The 17,472-nt window shown below is 39.1% G+C and overlaps 1 protein-coding gene across 1 annotated transcript; it reads right to left on the bottom strand.

Moving 5' to 3' along the window:
• Positions 1–4,741: 4,741 nt before the first annotated feature.
• GJB7 (gap junction protein beta 7) lies at positions 4,742–15,911 on the bottom strand. Its single transcript, XM_036249258.1, has 2 exons — positions 15,817–15,911; positions 4,742–5,546 (listed from the first exon to the last, which is right to left on the bottom strand). Exon 2 carries the CDS (start codon positions 5,517–5,519, stop codon positions 4,854–4,856), a length of 666 nt encoding a protein of 221 aa, XP_036105151.1. The 5' UTR covers positions 5,520–5,546; positions 15,817–15,911; the 3' UTR covers positions 4,742–4,853.
• Positions 15,912–17,472: the final 1,561 nt, after the last annotated feature.

Raw genomic sequence — 17,472 nt, 5'->3', positions numbered from 1 at the left:
GGAGAGAGAAAAAACATCGATGTGTTGGGGCCAGGGACAAACTGCAACCGAGGTATGTGCTGTTAATGGGAACTGAACCCGGAACTCTCTGGTCCACAGGCCGATGTTCTAACTACTGGGCCAAACCAGACAGGACAAGACAAGATCTTTAACCTTAGCCAGTCAGTAGTTTTTAATGTCTTCATCAAATTGATGTAATTAAGGGCAATCTTCTCTAAGAAGATTGGTTTTTCAGGTTTGCTAATCAAAGTCAAATCTCAAGTTACTGCATTTTCCATTGAGATAAATGATAAATGCTTTATAGATTAAAGCATTTGCTAAAGTAGTGATTAATACTCCTTTTAGTAATGGGATTAATATCAATTTAGTTAATGGCATTTTTGTAGCAAAAATGTGAAAATTTCTTAATATTTGTCTCCTCTGGACCTGGTCTACTGCATAGTGACTTTTTCCTGAAGGAGAGGAATTTGGAGTCCACTTCAACTTGCTATTATTCTGCAAAGTAGGATCATCTGCAATTCCATGCCATTCTGTGTATCTCTACTCTGATAGGGGACATTTATGCCAAAAAATTAACAAATTACATATATTACTTTTCTCTGAACAACATTTTTTTTTTTTTTAATAGAAAATTAAATTTCCATAGCTGGCAAAGAATTCAGTACTTCACCTTTAAGTAGATGGGACTGTTGACTTATTTGGGTAACATCCAGAACTCATTTCACTTTGCTTTCAGACAGGATATATGGGTATATTATAGTTTGGGTTTGTTTTTTTTTTTAATCCTCACCCAAGAGGATATTTTTTCCATTTACTTTCAAACAGAGTTGGGGGTCCATCAATGTGAGAGAGACACATCGTTTGGTTGCCTCCCACACAACCCTGACCAGAACCAGGAATGAACCAAAACTGAGGTATGTGCCCTCAACTGGAATGGAACCTGTGACTCTTTGGTCTGCGAGCCGACGTTCTAACTGCTGAGCCAAACTGGCCAGGGCACAATATAGTATTTTACAAGATCATTTTCGCCCTGACCAGTTTGGTTCAACAGTTAGAGCATTGGCCCGCAGACCAGAGAGTCCTAGGTTCAGTTCCCACTAACGGCACATACCTCGGTTGCAGTTTGTCTCCGGCCCGGTTGGGGTCGTGTGGGTGGCAACCCGTCAATGTGTCTCTCTCACATCAATGTTTCTCTCTCTCCCATACCCCCTCTCCTTCCCGGTCCATCTGAAGATAAATGCAAAAATGTCCTCGGGTGAGGATTAAAAAAAAAAAAAAGTTTTAAAGATCATATTCATGATCTCAGAATAGGAGAGTTGCTTATTAGACTCTCTGACAGGTCTGTGGAAAATTCTCAGAACTTCCCATAATTGCCAGTGTCTTTCCCAGCTAGAGGAAGATTGGCTTTGGAGGGGAAAAACAAAACAAAACAGGTTTATATTAAAGTGTTTCTGGTAGATCTCTTGCACTCCTCCCTTGGGCTTTTGTCCTAAAATTCAATTGAATGTTGGCATTTTTTGCCTCCCTTGCTGCTTTCTTTCCTCACTAGTTTGTTTTGTTTTTTTGTTGTTGTTTTTTTTCCAGAGCTGTGAAACCCCTTCTCTTTTGTGCGTTATACAGCATTAAGTATGCGAGATAAGTGCAACCTAGGGGTGAATGAGCATCATTGTTTAAGGAAAGTGCCACATGTATGTGATGGGTATGACTAGAGAAAGAAGAGGGGGCACCTCAGGCTTTTTAATTGTTTATTTTTCTTTGTTAAAATTTTAAGAACAAAAAGTAGCATGTGAAACAACTGATTTATAAAGGAAACGTTTGGCTCTCCCTCTCACTGTAACAATGTTGAGATCCATCCACATCTCTCCTCCTGTTTACACATTCTATAAGCACGGGCGTGTAAAAGTTAGTATGCTGGATGCCAAAGAAGGAAAGGCTAAGTACAAGAGAGGTGTCCTACCTCTGTTTTCTATTATACAGGAAAGAAACGTATGATTGACATGGTTTTATTACGATTCTCAGTTGCCAGGACACAGAAACCCAATTTAAACCAGCTGAAGCAAGGACGAGGCAATGTAACTAAACTGCACAAAGGGCAGGCATGTCGGACAGCATGATTGAGGAATTGGAACATTGTCATTTGTTTTAACTTTTCCCCTTCCCCTCTGATCTTTGCAATCTGTCTGTCCTAAAGGAAATTGGCCTAATTTCCTCAGAAGACTGGAATTATAACCACTTGCAGCCCTGGGTATTCTTTTGCACAAGCACTTGAAAAAAATTTTCACTCCAACTCCAATTAGAGGAAGTCCTGTGGCCAGGGGCAGAGTCTGTAACCAGAAAGATTTGGGGGACAAATGCTAGGGAGTCAAAATAACAAACAGAAGACATCTGTTTAGTGATTGGGGAAGCCTGATGTAGTGAGAAAGTGGTTTAAGGAAGACCAATGGTTGGTTGTTAACTATGCTTTTACTGCATGTATGTTCCTGAAAAAAGTGACTGACTTTGTGGGTCTCACTTCTTCATCTCTAAGGTTGCTGTCTACTTTCTGAGCTCCAGAAAGATGTAAGGAGGTCAAGCGAGACAACCAAGTAAATACAGGGTACAGGTGTAAAGTATTCCACTCTGTCTTCACCTCCATGCTCTGTAATGAAAGTGGAAATTTTCTTAAGAATCACATATCTCTAAAGGTGCATAACACAGTGTCTGAGTTATATTGAGCATTGCTCAATAAATATTAATTTGTTAATAAGAAACAGAATAAAGCCCTGGCCGGTTTGGCTCAGCGGTTGGAGCGTTGGCCTGTGGTACAGAGAGACCCAGGTTCGGTTCCCGCTAAGGGCATGTACCTCGGTTGCAGTTTGTCCCCGGCCCTGGTTGGTCGTGCAGGTGGCAGCCACTCGATGTGTCCCTTCACATCGATGTTTCTCTCTCTCTTCCTCTCTCTCCCTCCCGCTCTATCTGAACAAAAAATGGAAAAATGTCCTCGGGTGAGGATGAAAAAAAAAAAACAACAACAACAGAATAAAGATGGCAAAATGTAATTGCCAATTTTCTTTTAAATACTCTGGGTTTTCAGTGATGCCAAGACAGCCTCCAGAATGTTCTTATAAGAAACTCATTTTGTAAATTAAGCTTAAAGGAGAAACTATTCCCCTTTCTATCTGAACAACTTCATTCACAGCCCTTGCTCCCATTACCTTTCTCTCTCCTCTCTGTGCAAAATGAGAAAGCAAGGAATGTACATATCCAGTCTTCACTTGAGCAGATCTTGTTACAACTGATGTGAAGAGGCTGAGCTTCCCAAGAACATTTCTGTCAGCAGTCTCATCCTCATACTGAAATATTTCCTTGTCTCCATTCCAGTTCTGTGCACTAAAAACCGAATTCTAGATTTTATTCATGATCAGGGCTTCAGAAACCTTAAACCTCTTTACCTATCGCTGTCAAAAATAGATACATATATTCCTTTAAGTCCTTTGATGGTTATCTGCATTTGTGAAGGCAAAATGTCTTCATGTAAAATGGTAGAGTACATGGATGTGAGCACGAGTCCAGCAGTCATCTGGGCTATAAACAGAAGGAAGGGTAAAATCAAAGTTCACCTTCCTCCCTGTTGTCATGGACACAGTCTTTAGGACAGATTATGATCACTCTTGGTGACACGGTCTGGACACTACATAACACAATCTTCATTATGCATGGAAGACATGACACACATTTTTAGGCACTTTTGGTTTAAAAATTAATTCCCAGTGGAGAAAAATGACTTCCGGACTATCTTTACCAAGCAGGGTTGTAAATCCTGTTCTAAAATGGTCAGAACAAGTTTATTTTACAGAATACTCATTCTCAGTGAAGCCAAGTAAATATATCAATGACAGTCAGATTACATGCAAAGCCATTTTTATTCCGGAGAAATGTACACATGTTAGAATATTAAATCCGAAGAGAATATATCTGACTTTTTTTAAAATAGGAAAGTAACAACATAGTACACACTTTTCTATTCTAGAGGGAGGGGAAATATACTAGTAAGTTGCAGGCAAATTGTGACATTGAATGATACATTGTGAATTCCTAATTATAAAAGGCCAATAATATGGAAATTTAAAAGTAATTTCAAGTTCTGTGGTTAAAGAGAAGTGCTCAATCAAACGGGCATATTCTTTTTCTGGGTCCTCCCCCCAATCCCTATCAATGTGCTGTTTTTTCTGTGGGACCTGCTTTACATCATGACTCTAGAGTGACCCTTTCAGATGTCCAGGGACACCTAAACTGCAGAGTTGTGGGCTCTGTGGTCTTTTCCCCTGGCTGGGCCTTCTCACTGAATACACTTTGTGCACCCTTATTAGTTGCTACCCCACCCTCCCCAGTCTTTCTCTGCAAAGATTGGGTAGGGCTGTGTGAGTGGAGCCGTGGCTGCTGCTTTGGAAAGATTGCCAGTGCCTCAGTTGCATCTTGAGACCATCACATTTGTCAAAAGTGTCACTTCTTATATTTTCCACTTGACAGATCCAAGCACTTAGAAGGATGCTGTTAGATTCTAAAGATTAATTTGCAATTAACTATTCAAACACAATTCACGTACCCACATAAACCCTGCAACAAAACAATGAGACCTCTGTCTAGCGTACATGATTGAGCACATATTGAAAAAAATTTTAATCCCTCCCAAATTACATGAAGGCTGACACACCCTTTGTTTTCCAATCTAGCCTAGGTCTTGCTTAGGAAGCATGCAGGTTTTCTTTGTTTCACTTCACTGGGGTGTGCATATGGCAGAGGCTGAATGGTGATTCTGGAGTAGCGGAGGGGCCCCTACCTCACCACATTCAGCATATCTGAGGTTGGGGCACTCACACTGAGAACTTGAGTCTTTTAGAGTATTTTTGGAGACAGCACTTAAGAAGGCACTTGAGAACCAAAAAGCTCAGTTCAATGAAATTCAACACAATACACAGACATGAGGTAATCACCATGAGGAGGATGAAGATGGTTTTCTCAGTGAGTTTGGACATGAAGCAGTCCACAGTGTTGGGGCAAGGCTTCAAGGCACATTTCATAGGGTAAGGAACACGAAAGCCACCATATAGCTTGTAAAATAAAACCAGGAAGCCAATTTCAAAACCAATTTTAACAATGAGGCTAATGAGGTAAGTGTACCACAGACCCCTATCCATTGTACCTAAGCTAACAAATAGTTTCTTTCTGTGCCTTTTCTCTCTACCCTCATGATAGGCTACATGTAGAACCATCAGAAGTGAAGGCATAGAGACCATAATCAGTTGTAAGGCCCAAACTCTGACCTGGGAGATGGGAAAGAAGTAGTCAAAACACACATTTTCACAACCAGGCTGTCTAATGTTGCACTCAAACTCTTTCTGCTCATCTTTCCACACGTGCTCTGCTGCCACCATGTAGACCAGCAAACGGAAGATGAACACAACAGCCAGCCAGATCCGCCCAATCCCAGTTGAGTATTTATTTACTCCACTTAAGTCTCTGAGGAACATCCAACTCATGGCTTAAGCTCAGAAGAAGGCAAGATTCTGCAAAAGAAAACAATTTCATCATGATTGATTTATTTCTATTCCATTGGTCATTTATTCCTATTGTCTTATTTGATTATGGGATTGCAGGAGATAAATTTCTGCATTATTGCAATTCTGGATGTTGAGGGCTCTCTAAGAATCCCATAGGATATGCTCACTTTTATACAAAGAGATGATACAATTGGCCCACAGATATTCTTGATCCCATATCCAGTTCTATTGGGAATTTGGTTGGTCACCCCTACACACTACCCTACTTTCAAACAAATCCTTTTAGTTTATTGCTTTTCTCAGGATGAATGGGTTCTACTGTTAATCTAGAAAGAATTGGATATAAATATCAAGGTTACCTTGGTACCTTGAGATATCCCTCACATGCCAGCTTCTTGAAGTTATAGTCTCTATTCACTTTCCCTAATTTGTCAGTGTCTCCCTAATCCTTATTCTCCACCCCTACCTCCCATTATGTTCTGTATCCCATACTAGCAATTGAGCTTGCCTACAATTTGATAGTGAAAAGTGAGGTTCTGCAATATCAACATTCTCAAACTCATGCTCCCTCATCTCTCCAGTCCTACTTACATCCATGCCTAAGTTACCTTCTTTACCCAATTTGGAGGGAGAGGTAGTCTCCTCTTGCCTCAAAATGACCATTCCAGCTCTACATCCCATTCTTGATCTGTCCATTTTCCCTGACCTTTGATTTCCTTATCTACTTTACTGTCATCACCAACACTCAAGCATTCAAGTTTGAAATATCACATTTATTCTGGACTCCTCTTATGACCCATTCATAATTGCTCACCATGTTCTTCTGATTCCTTCCAATTGTCTCTCAACTTTATCTCTAAGGCACTGCTGAAATGGTTCTGACTGATATAGCCCTCCCAGTTTCATCATCTCTTCCCTTGTCCTCCCACTACATACTCGATGCTGCTTCGTTCTCCTGTGCTTCTCTCCATCTCTTTTGCTTTTTTCCCCTGGAAAATATGATAAAAAGCTGGGGAACCTTCTTTTTCATTTCAGTGACATTATCTTTCTGGAACTCTCTGCTTCTGTCTTGTTTATAATTGAACTTCGTGGGTTGGCCCCTGGTTTTTGTTTGTTGGGCCCATCACATGCTCAGTGCTCTCTGTTCAGTGCTTTTGAGTTGGTCTCTCACAACCACCCTAGAAAGTGGGGGTTTGTTCGTTTGGGTTTGTTTGTTTATTGTGGTGGTGTTTTTGTTTTGTTTTTCAGATGAGAAGGCAGACTCTGAAAAATGCCATTTTCCCAAAGTCACAAAGTAAGGTGCAGAGCAGGATTCAAATCCAATTTGCATTACTCTATTTTTATTCTATCTTATTTTTGGTTAAATGGGAAAGAAATTTATTAGGGTAAATGCCTGTGAAAGAAAACAGGGAGGAAGCCTGGGGAGGCTTAGAAAACCATCAGATCGTGATGTAAGTCTGACCCCAGGGAAGGAAGAAATGAAGGTTTGGTAAAAGTGACAGACCGCAATGCAATTTTTGTTTTATTTTGTTTTTTTAACCACAGTCCACCTTCAGCTTTATTCCACATTGGTTTCAGGTATAGAATACAGTGGCCAATCACATACCTCACAAAGTAATTTTCATTATACATATATATTTGTTACAGATGTTTCTTTTTCCCCCATTGACACCCTCCTCTCAATCCTGCCACTACCTCCCCCCACCCCCAGCATTCTTGTCTATGTCCATTGGTTACACATACATGCATATAAATTCTGTGGTTTATTTCTTTCCTTCCCCCTCTTCTGAGGTTTGTCAGTCTGTACCCTAATACTATGTCTGAGTCTATTTTGTTCATCAGCTTATTTTGTTCATTACATTCCACAAATAAATGAGATGATGTGGTATTTGTCTTTCTCTGATTGGCTTATTTCGCTTAGCATAATACTCTCCAGGTCCTTCCATGTCGTCTCAAAAGATAGATCTTTTTTTCTCACAGCTGCATAGTATTCCATTGTGTGTATGTACCACCGCTTTTTTGTCCACTCATCTATTGATGGACACTTGAGCTGTTTCCAGATCTTAGCAATTGTAAATAGTGCTGCTATGAACATAGGGGTACATATATTTTTTCTAATTGGTGTTTCATTGTTTTAAAAAAGAATTTCTCAACAGTGGCTGAATAATTCTTTGTTGCAGCTGTGCTGTGCATTGTAGGGTATTTAGCAGCATTCCTGGCCTCTACCAGCTAAATGCCTGCATCACCACCTCCCACCCCGGTTTGTGATAACCAAAGATGTCTCCAGACATTTCCAAATGTACTCTGGAGAAATCAGGCAAAATCTCTGCACTTGAAACCTCTTAACTTTCTACTATAATCAGAAGATGTGGGTTGGAGCTCTAGGTCTGCTACTAATATACTTTGTGATGTTTTAGGTGAAAACCTTGCCATTTCATGTCCTGTTTCCTATTACAGAAATAGTCACATCTTGTTTTCTTCATAGACTCAGCCAGAAGAGTATCAGGGAAATGATGCTGTTAAGAGAACCAAGGGGTTAAGGAAATTTGGTCATTTTTATAACAGCACACCTGTTGGAGCACATCACATTATCTCTCACCCAGGGAACAATATGTAGCAGGCCCATACACTAGAGCCCTGAGGAGATGTATGAAGGTAAGAGCTGTTTTCAGAGAAAACAAAGATACATGTACACATGCTGTATTCAGTAGGGAATAAATACTCCAATGTCCTTGAGCTCAGAACACAAACAAAATTGCATTAAATAAAAAAGATTCTCAAATCCACCTGAAAGGTTAATGTCTCCATGAATTATTAAAACAAAGCCCCAAAGATTATAAAGGAATAAAAAGGTATTATGTTTCCCTATGACATGTCATTGGGCATTTGCCCATATTGCTCAAGCGTATATTTATGTAATGTTACAAAACATTTGAAAGTACTCTGTTGGACATTTTAGGGAAGGGAGGGAAGTAAGAGTGGATACAGACAACTTTGCTAAAAGAAAAGCAGTAAAAAAGTGAGTGGTATTTGAATAGAATCCAAAGACCAACATCATCAAGTGTGTCAGGACTATGAGTTTCATTTGATTGATAAATATCCAACCTATTTTGAAATTCTCTGCTGATGGAGAGGCAATGGTTTTTCTCAGGAGGGAGGGGTGTCCTAATGTTAGTTCACTTTTAACAGAGCTGGTTTAGCATAGTGGATGAGCCTGGGCACAGCGCTGGACTCCTTGGATTCAAGTCCAAGATCATCTGTGATAATAGTACCCACCTCATGGGGCTCAAAACAGAGTCTGACACATGGTAGGTGCTCTGTAAGCATTACAATTATTCTTATTTGTCATTAAAACCTTTCTTGATGTCAAGGTAAAGTCTTTTCAATTGCAAGGTAAATCTATTTTCTCTCTAGCTCTTAATCCTTGAAAGTGGAAAACACGAATCTCCATTTGAAAGCCTTTAAACCATTTGAAAAAAGTGAAGTCATTAGCTCACTTTAAAAAAATATTTTAATACAGATTGTCACCTTATTTTAATAAAGATCTTTAAGTAATCCCTTTTATTATATCACCAAGGGTTACTCACAATTTTTAAAGAGTTTCCACTTACTAATTCTAATGAAGCAATTCTATGATTTTCTCCTTTTTCTTCAGAAGTAGCAGTTTACTGGAAAATTCAGTTAATCAAACACTTTTAGAAATTAAATATTCAATAATCTCAATATCAGGAATAATTTTGGAATGTTGCAAAATTCCCCCAAACATTTGATGCAAATTAAAAGTAGGGGTGAGAAGAAGGTGCTGGGACAACCAGATTTCACATGCAAAAGAGTAAAGTTGAATTCCTACCTCACCATTAAGAAAAATGAACTCAAAATTGATCAATAACCTAAATATAAGATCTAAAACCATAAAACTTTTCAAAAAATACATAGTGGTAAATCGTTATGACCTTGGATTTAGTAATGGATTCTTAGATATGACACCAAAAGCATGAGGAACAAAAGAAAAAAAAGTAGATAAATTGGACTTCATCAAAATTAAAAACTTTTGTTCATCAAAGAACATTATCAGGAAAGTAAAAACAGCAGCCTACAAAATGAGTAAAAAATATTTGTAGGTAAGGGCTTAATATTCAAAATATATTTAAAAACTTCTAAAACTCAACAACAAAAGACAACTCAATTTAAAAATGGGCAAAAGCTTGAATAAACATTTCTCCAAAGAAGATACACAAATGGCCAGTTCACACACCAAAAGATCGCAACATCATTCATTAGTCCTTAGGGAATTGCAAATGCAAACCACAATGAGTCACCACCTCACACTTACTAGGATGAGTATACTTTAAAAGTCAACTACCAAGTATTGGCAAGGATGTTGGGAATGCAACTTGTACAAAGTCAGTGGGAATGCAAAATGGTGCAGCCACTGTGAAAAACGGTTTGGCAGTTCCTCAAAAAACTAAACATAGAATTACCATATGACCCAGCAATTCCACTTCTAGATATATAAAAAAAAAAAAAAAAAAAAAAAATTGAAAACAGGGAATCAAAGAGACGTTTGTATGCTAATGTTCATTATAGCGTTATTTTCAATAGCCAACAAATGGAAACAACTCAAGTTAGATCAGCAGATGAATGGATAAACAAAATCATTCAATCAGAAAGAGGAAGGAAGTACTGCTACATGCTACAGCAAGAATGAACCTTGAAGATATGTGGTAAGTGAATAAGACACAAAAGGATATTGTTTGATTCCACTTATATGAAGTATCTAGCAAATTTATAGGTAGGAAATAGATTAGACATTACCAGGGACTGGAAGGAATTAAAAATGGGGGGTTACTGCTTAATGGTTACAGAGTTTATGTGTGCGGTTGAAAAAAGTTTTGGAAATAGTAATGATCGTTACGCAATACTGTAATTAATGCCACTGAATTGTACACTTAAAATGATTAAAATTGTAAACTTTGTGTTATATATATTTTTACAAAATTGTGGATGGAAGAATGCCGATTTAGAATATAAGGGAACAACAGTAGTTCAAATAATCTGAACATTGATGGAGAATTGTTTATATAGGGAATAGAAATAAGGACAAAAAGAGAGAAAATGAAATAATATTGATAATATTTATCAATGAAAAAGTTTATTTATTTATTTTTTAATTTAATTAATTTTTTTTGTTAAAGATGTTTCTCCTTTTTCTGCCATTGACACCCTCCTCCCATTTCTCCCCACCACCCCCTACCCCCCGCCAGCATTGTTGTCTATGTCCTTTGGTTATGCTTATATGTATAAGTTCTTTAGTTTATCTCACCCCCCCCAAACCCCTCCTCTGAAGTTTGTCAGTCTGAACCTTACTTCTATATCTCTGGGTCTATTTTATTCATCACCTTATTTTGTTCATTATATTCCATAAATAAGTAAGATCATGTGATACTTGTCTTTCTCTGATTGGCTTATTTTGCTTAGCATAATACTCTCCAGGTCCCTCCATGTCGTCTCAAAGGATAAAAGATCTTTCTTTTTCACAGCTGCATAGTATTCCATTGTGCATGTGTACCACAGCTTTTTATCCACTCATCTATTTGGGCTGTTTCCAGATCTTAGCAACTGTAAATAGTGCTGCTATGAACATAGGGGTGCATATATTCTTTCTGATTGGTGTTTCAGACTTCTTAGGATATATTTGACAAGAAGTCAAATGGCAGTTCAATTTTTAATTTTATTTTCTTATAATTTTCTTTCTGTGTTGCTCATAATTTTTTTTACAAAAAGAATATACAAAATTAGATTTGAAGAAAATAAACTTGACACAAACAAAACACTAAGAAATCAGGGCTATCACTGTTTTATGTGTGTATGTGTTTGTAACAGTTAAACATAGCTTTTTATAGAATAAATGTTTACAAATCAAACCACTTAATATATATCAGGTTACCATGTAGAAAAATCATGTGCTGAATAGTTTTTAATCTTTCTTGCTTCTACGTACTTGTCAATGACTCCCCAAGTTATATTATTTCCAGTCCAGACCTCTCATCTCTGAGCTCCAGCTTCCTTGGCATCTGTACTAGGCTGTCGTCTCATAAATTTAAAATGCCCATAAATGAACCCTTGCTATTGCTACTTTACTTTCTACCACCCCCCAAAACACTGCTTCTCCTCCAGTGTTCTCTACCTCAGCAAATGGTGTTTGCATCCATCCAGGTGTTGAAACCAGAAAGGTGGAAGTTGTTCTTCACTTTCTCTCTGCCCCAAGCTCCACATCCAATTCAATTTCAAAGTTTCTACCTTTAATATGTATCCAAAAACTTCTCACCCTTTTCATTTGAACTGCCACCACCCTAATCCAAGCCACCATCATCTCCTGCCTGGTAAATCATAATAACTTCTTATCTGCCTCCCCTTTTCTCATTCTTGGCCTCTTCCAACTCATCTTCATTTCATAACCAGATTAACATTTAAAGTGGAGATTATTCCATCTCATTTCTCTGCTTAAAACCCTAACATGGCTTCCCATTGCATTTAAGGTGGAAAGAAAATTGTTAAATACTTCCCTGAACAACAAAGCCCTGCAGAGTGGTGCCCTTGCCTGTCTGTCCAACCTCATCTCGCACATGTCCAAGGTACACTGAATTCCAGGCATGCTCCTCTTCTTTCACTTCCTTCTCTAGACCCTACATCCGCTGTGTTCCTCCAACATGCAATGCTCTTGTTCCTTCACCTGAATCAGAGAGGCTTTCCCTGACCCTGCCAATCTAACTTCAGTCTTCTTCGGTATTTTTGTTTATAATATTGGCCTTTTTCCCTTCATGACACTTATAACTTATAATCACATATTATTTTTTCTTTATTGATTTTTTAGAGAGAGGAAGGGAGAGAAAGAGAAACATTGAAGAGAGAGAACATCGACTGTCCACTTCTTGCATGCCCCCCACTGGGGATTTGGCCCACAACCTGGGCATGTGCCCTGACCAGGAATCAAACCAGTGACCTCTTGGTGCATGGGTCAATGCTCAACCACCGATCCACACTGGCAGGGCTATAATCACATATTTATATGATCAATATCTGTATAGACTGTGCTTTATGAGAGAAGAGACTAGGGTTGCCAGATTGAGCAAATAAAAATGCAGGATATCAGCCCTGGCCGGTTTTGCTCAGCAGTTAGAGCATCGACCTGTGGTCCAGAGGGACCCGGGTTTGGTTCCTGCTAAGGGCATGTACCTCAGTTGCAGTTTGTCCCTGGTCCTGGTTGGGTCATGCAGGTGGTGACCACTCAATGTGTCCCTTTCACGCTGATGTTTCTCTCTCTCTCTCTCTTCCCCTCTTTCCCTCCCACTTTATCTGAACAAAAAAATGGAAAAATGTCCTCAGGTAAGAATAAAAAAAAATGCAGGATATCAGTTAAATATTAATTTCAAATAAACAATGAATAATATTCTAGTATAAGTGTGCCATCCAATATTGGAGATTACTTATACAGGTATTCATTGTCTATCAAAAATTAAAATTTATTAGTGCTGAGGAAGGAAAAAACAGAAAGAAAGAAAATTAAAATTTTACTGGGCCATCTACGTATATTTTATCTGGCAATCTAAGCAAGTACCTTGATTGTCCATGATTGCATACCCACTGCCTAAATAACCGTGCAAAATCCGTTAATGAATGGGAACACAGCCTCTCTAGATCTTAGAAACTTCCTCAGAAACACTTGGGAACCTCATCCATTCTTCTCCTTATACCCAGTCTCACTTCTTTCCCCACTAAACTCAGCATTTCTGTTCTGAGGTCCCTGCTTCCTCTAGCTCCTAGCTGGACTTGTGATCCAGACCATGTCCCCAAACGTCTTGTCTACCAACATGCACCAATACCCACTTTGGTCAGATGATTCATCCTCCCACTCCAGCTACCCATGTCTCCCATTGCAAGCCCACAGGTGGTTCTCATCTTTGCACACTTGCTCACATTGCCCCTTCCTTCCTTCTACCTTGCCTGCTCTTCAGAACCTTCCAAGTTGTGACTTTTCTCTCTGTAGATTCCATAACTCCTAAACCTTAGCACATATTTTAGCACTTGATAATATAGCATCTTTACTAGTCTTATATAGATTGTTTCTCCCCAAAGAACCTTGTATGTTCCTTGGAGTTGAAGATCATATTTTCTACTGTTTTGTATCCACCAAAGTGCTTAGCATAAAATAGCTGTTTAATAAATATTTGTTAGCTCAAACTTCCTTGCTCTTTGCTATAGAATAAATTGTTCAAGAGCCTTAACTCTTCTCACTGACCACACTAAGAAATTCAGCTAAAAAATGAAAAATTAAAGTAGTTTTCATATCACTTGGCTGTCATAGCTATTATTAATATTGATGGTTAGAAAATATCCATTCATTCCTATTTACTCAAATATTTCAAATGTTGAACTTATAGCAACAGTAGTTTTCATTATTGACATCAATGCTGATTCAACTGTTTATTTTTTATTTTTTTAGGGTTTTTTTTAATCCTCACCTGAGGACATTTTTTCATTTCTTGTTCAGATAGAGTAGGAGGAGAGAGAGAGAGAGAGAGAGAGAGAGAGAGAGAGAGAGAGAGAGAAAGAAACAGCAACGTGAAAGGGACACATCCAGTGGCTGCCACCTGCACAACCTAACCAGGGTTGGGGACAAATTGCAACCTAAGTATGTGCCCTTAGCGGGAACCGAACCTGGGTCTCTCTGGACCACAGGCCAATGCTCTCACAGCTGAGCCAAACCAGCCAGGGCGATTCAACTATTTAATAATTTTATTAAAAATCCCAAATCAGCCCTGGCCGGTTTGGCTCAGCGGTTAGAGCGTTGGCCTGCAGTCCAGAGAGGCCCGGGTTCGGTTCCCGCTAAGGGCACGTACTTAGGTTGCAGTTTGTCCCCGGCCCTGGTTGGGTCGTGCGGGTGGCAGCCACTCGATGTGCCCTTTTCACGTCGATGTTTTTCTCTCTCTCTCTCTTTCCCACTCTATCTGAACAAAAAAAGGAAAAATGTCCTCGGGTGAGGATAAAAAAAAAAAATCCCAAATGAATTTGGCAAACTACACAGCCTTCAGGCCAAATTCAATTTACTACCTGTTTTGTAAATACAGGGTTATGTTTTGGGAAACAGCCGCACCCATTCGTTTCTTATTGTCTACAGCTGCTTTCATGTTAAAATCTTAGAGTTGAGTAGTTTCAACAGAGATGGTACACATGGCCCTTCACGCATAAAATATTTACTATCTCACCTTTTGCAGAAAACGTTGGCTGTCCTCTTATCTTAACATCATATTTAAAATCCTATTGGAACCAAGTTACAGAACTTTAATTGTCTGGGCTAATGAGGAACAACTCATGGTGGGTTGTGCTGGAGAGAAAGTCAAGGGAAGCCCTGCTGAGGGTGCAGCGTGGCTGAAGCTGTGGTCGTTCGCGTGGAGACGAGTTGTGGAAGAACGAGCCGTCACCCAGCCCGCGGCGGGTCAGGCGGGGCCAACTCACAGAACCTGGGCCTGCTTCTCAGTCAGGACCTTATTCTCTTCAGGAGTAGTGATTTAATTTCAGCAAAACAACATCTTTTGTCCACTAAATATAATTACTTTTCAGTTTATTGGTTTTGTGATGTTCTTTTGTAAATCTAGTTGCATAAGAACTGTAAGTCTAAGGATTAGCTTGTAGGTGTAAAATCATTTTACATCTAATTTTAAGTTTTATGCATGTAAATAACAGTATGCTAGAAAATAATAATAATTGTCAACACGGAGGTTTCCATGAGCAATGCTGAGTAGGATGTGCCCATACAGGCTGACACATGTACGCATGTACCACTTGCCTGGTATTTTAATTTCCTGTACGAACAAAGGCATTGTCATTTTTGCAGGATCACCCCTTAGGAACAGTGCAAAGGTTCTCCTCAAGTCACACAGAGGGCCACCGAAAGGTCCTGCACTGGTCCCCTTTGCCCACATCCTCCCACTCATTCACGTCCACTCACACTGCTCAGGCCAGGCGTTCGACAGGGCCACAGCCTCCAGAAGCCTCAGGGCACTAATACATTCCAAATGGGCAGCATTGCCTAGAGGCTGCTTATCCAGAAAGGGCATCTGTGATGCGGCACAAAACTGAACAGCAGTATGTCTAGGTTTAGAATTAGGATTACTTCTCTCACCGAAACATTTAGGAAAGAAGTAAATGATTACCCAATGACAAGAAATGCCATTTTCCTCTTAAATAAATCCTATCATAAGAAAAATACACTTACCTCCTGACACAGATGTGGAGATTAAGAAGAGATCCAGTTGGTTGCTCATTCGATTTAAAATATCATGAGTTGATTATATTATTTCCCTGAGAGGGAGCTGGTGCTTTACACTCAGGAAAATGGAGTTCAGTGGTTTCCAAGGTAGTGTAAGCCAAACAGGTGTAACCTGATCATTTGTTTTGACTCATAACCTAAATGAGAATTCTTGTGTCTCCGCTGTTTACAAAACACGTTAAAAGAGAACTGAAACTAGAAAGATGAATTCAAAGCCATTCATGTACACAGTTCTTTGAACATCCCTATTTATAAAACCTTGTCATCATCTACACAAAGAAGCTAGAACAATGAGAGTGTTTCATCTCTTTAAATGATTTTCCAAGGTTATTTATTAAAGCCTATCTACAAAAAAAAAAACATGGCAAAAGAGCAATTTAAATCAGTCTACCTCTAATGAGCTTATATTTTTTTATAATTCTTTTTTTTAATTCTCACCTGAGCATATGTTTCCCATTGATTTTAGAGAGTGAAAGGGAGGAAGTGAGGGAGAGGGAGAGAGAGGGAGAATCAGTGTGAGAGAGACACATTGATTGGTTGATCCCCGTTTGATCCCCAGCGGGGATCGAACCTGCAACCCAGGTACCTGCCTTTGACCGGAATTGAACTCCCTAAGATCCTTTGGTCTGTGAGCTGATGCTCTAACCACTGAGCCAAACCAGCCAGGGCTGATGAGCTTATATTAACTTTTCTTCATATGTCCTATTCTCAGAAATCCAAGAGGTTAAAAGGTGTAAAAATCACTTTCCCAACACCAAGAAGCATTGATAACAGACATTTTCAATGTATATAACAGAGAAAAATAGAGAGAGGGAGAGAGAAAACTTTTATCTTTTTATGGACCCATTTCTAGACAGGAGTTTAGCTAAAATTAAAGTTGTGTAGGAATGAAAATGAAATGGTCTCTCTTAAAATAGGAATAGCTTAGAAACAGAATTTTACAGTTGGAAATTATATTATATGTCATAAAATTTAATGCTTTCATTTTAAAGATAAGAAAACAGAACTACAGAGACCGGCCTGCCTCTGGTCCTCGAGCCTGCACAGAAGGTAAGAAAGAGCTGGGGATGAAACCAAGTCCCAGAGCTCCTTCCTTCACCCTGCGATCGCCACCTCTGCAGGCCATGTAGACTTTAGTGCAGGTTCTCATAGTTCTCTTAACCTTCAATTCCATGTATTCATATTTTCAATCCCAAATTCAAAGAAGAATGCAGTTTATTTTGACAAATCAGCGTTTCATAAATTTTCTTACTGGATGAAACTTCTCCATACCCCTCAAAGCAAACCTTGTTTTGTTTTTACAAAGATTCCAGGGTCCCAGAATAGTGACCCCATTTCCAAAGGGCTATTATCATGATAAGATTCCAAACCCTTGTCTCTGCAATTGATCACCTTTTTCAGTTTCCATTCCATTGTTTACAGTTAGCACTTACCAAACTTTATCCATGGTCTTCAAATGTTACCTGTTTGCACCGAAACACCTTCTGCCAGGAACAGTTGAACTGAGGTAGTTTGTTGTTAGGATGACCTTCAGGGTGGCCTTACTGAATTTCCAAGTGCTAAAATTGAGAGGATGCAGGCTTTCCAATAATGTTAGCAATA

This window comes from Molossus molossus, unplaced genomic scaffold (genome assembly GCF_014108415.1).
Source record: "Molossus molossus isolate mMolMol1 unplaced genomic scaffold, mMolMol1.p scaffold_m16_p_8, whole genome shotgun sequence".
In the NCBI taxonomy this organism is placed as follows: domain Eukaryota; kingdom Metazoa; phylum Chordata; class Mammalia; order Chiroptera; family Molossidae; genus Molossus; species Molossus molossus.
The sequence above is the reverse complement of the archived record's forward strand: the minus strand, read 5'-3'. Positions and strand labels throughout refer to the sequence as shown.

What these genes read in the sequence shown, in the direction of transcription:
- GJB7 (XM_036249258.1), bottom strand. Translation starts at nt 5,519, where the DNA reads ATGAGTTGGATGTTCCTCAGAGACTTAAGTGGAGTAAATAAATACTCA.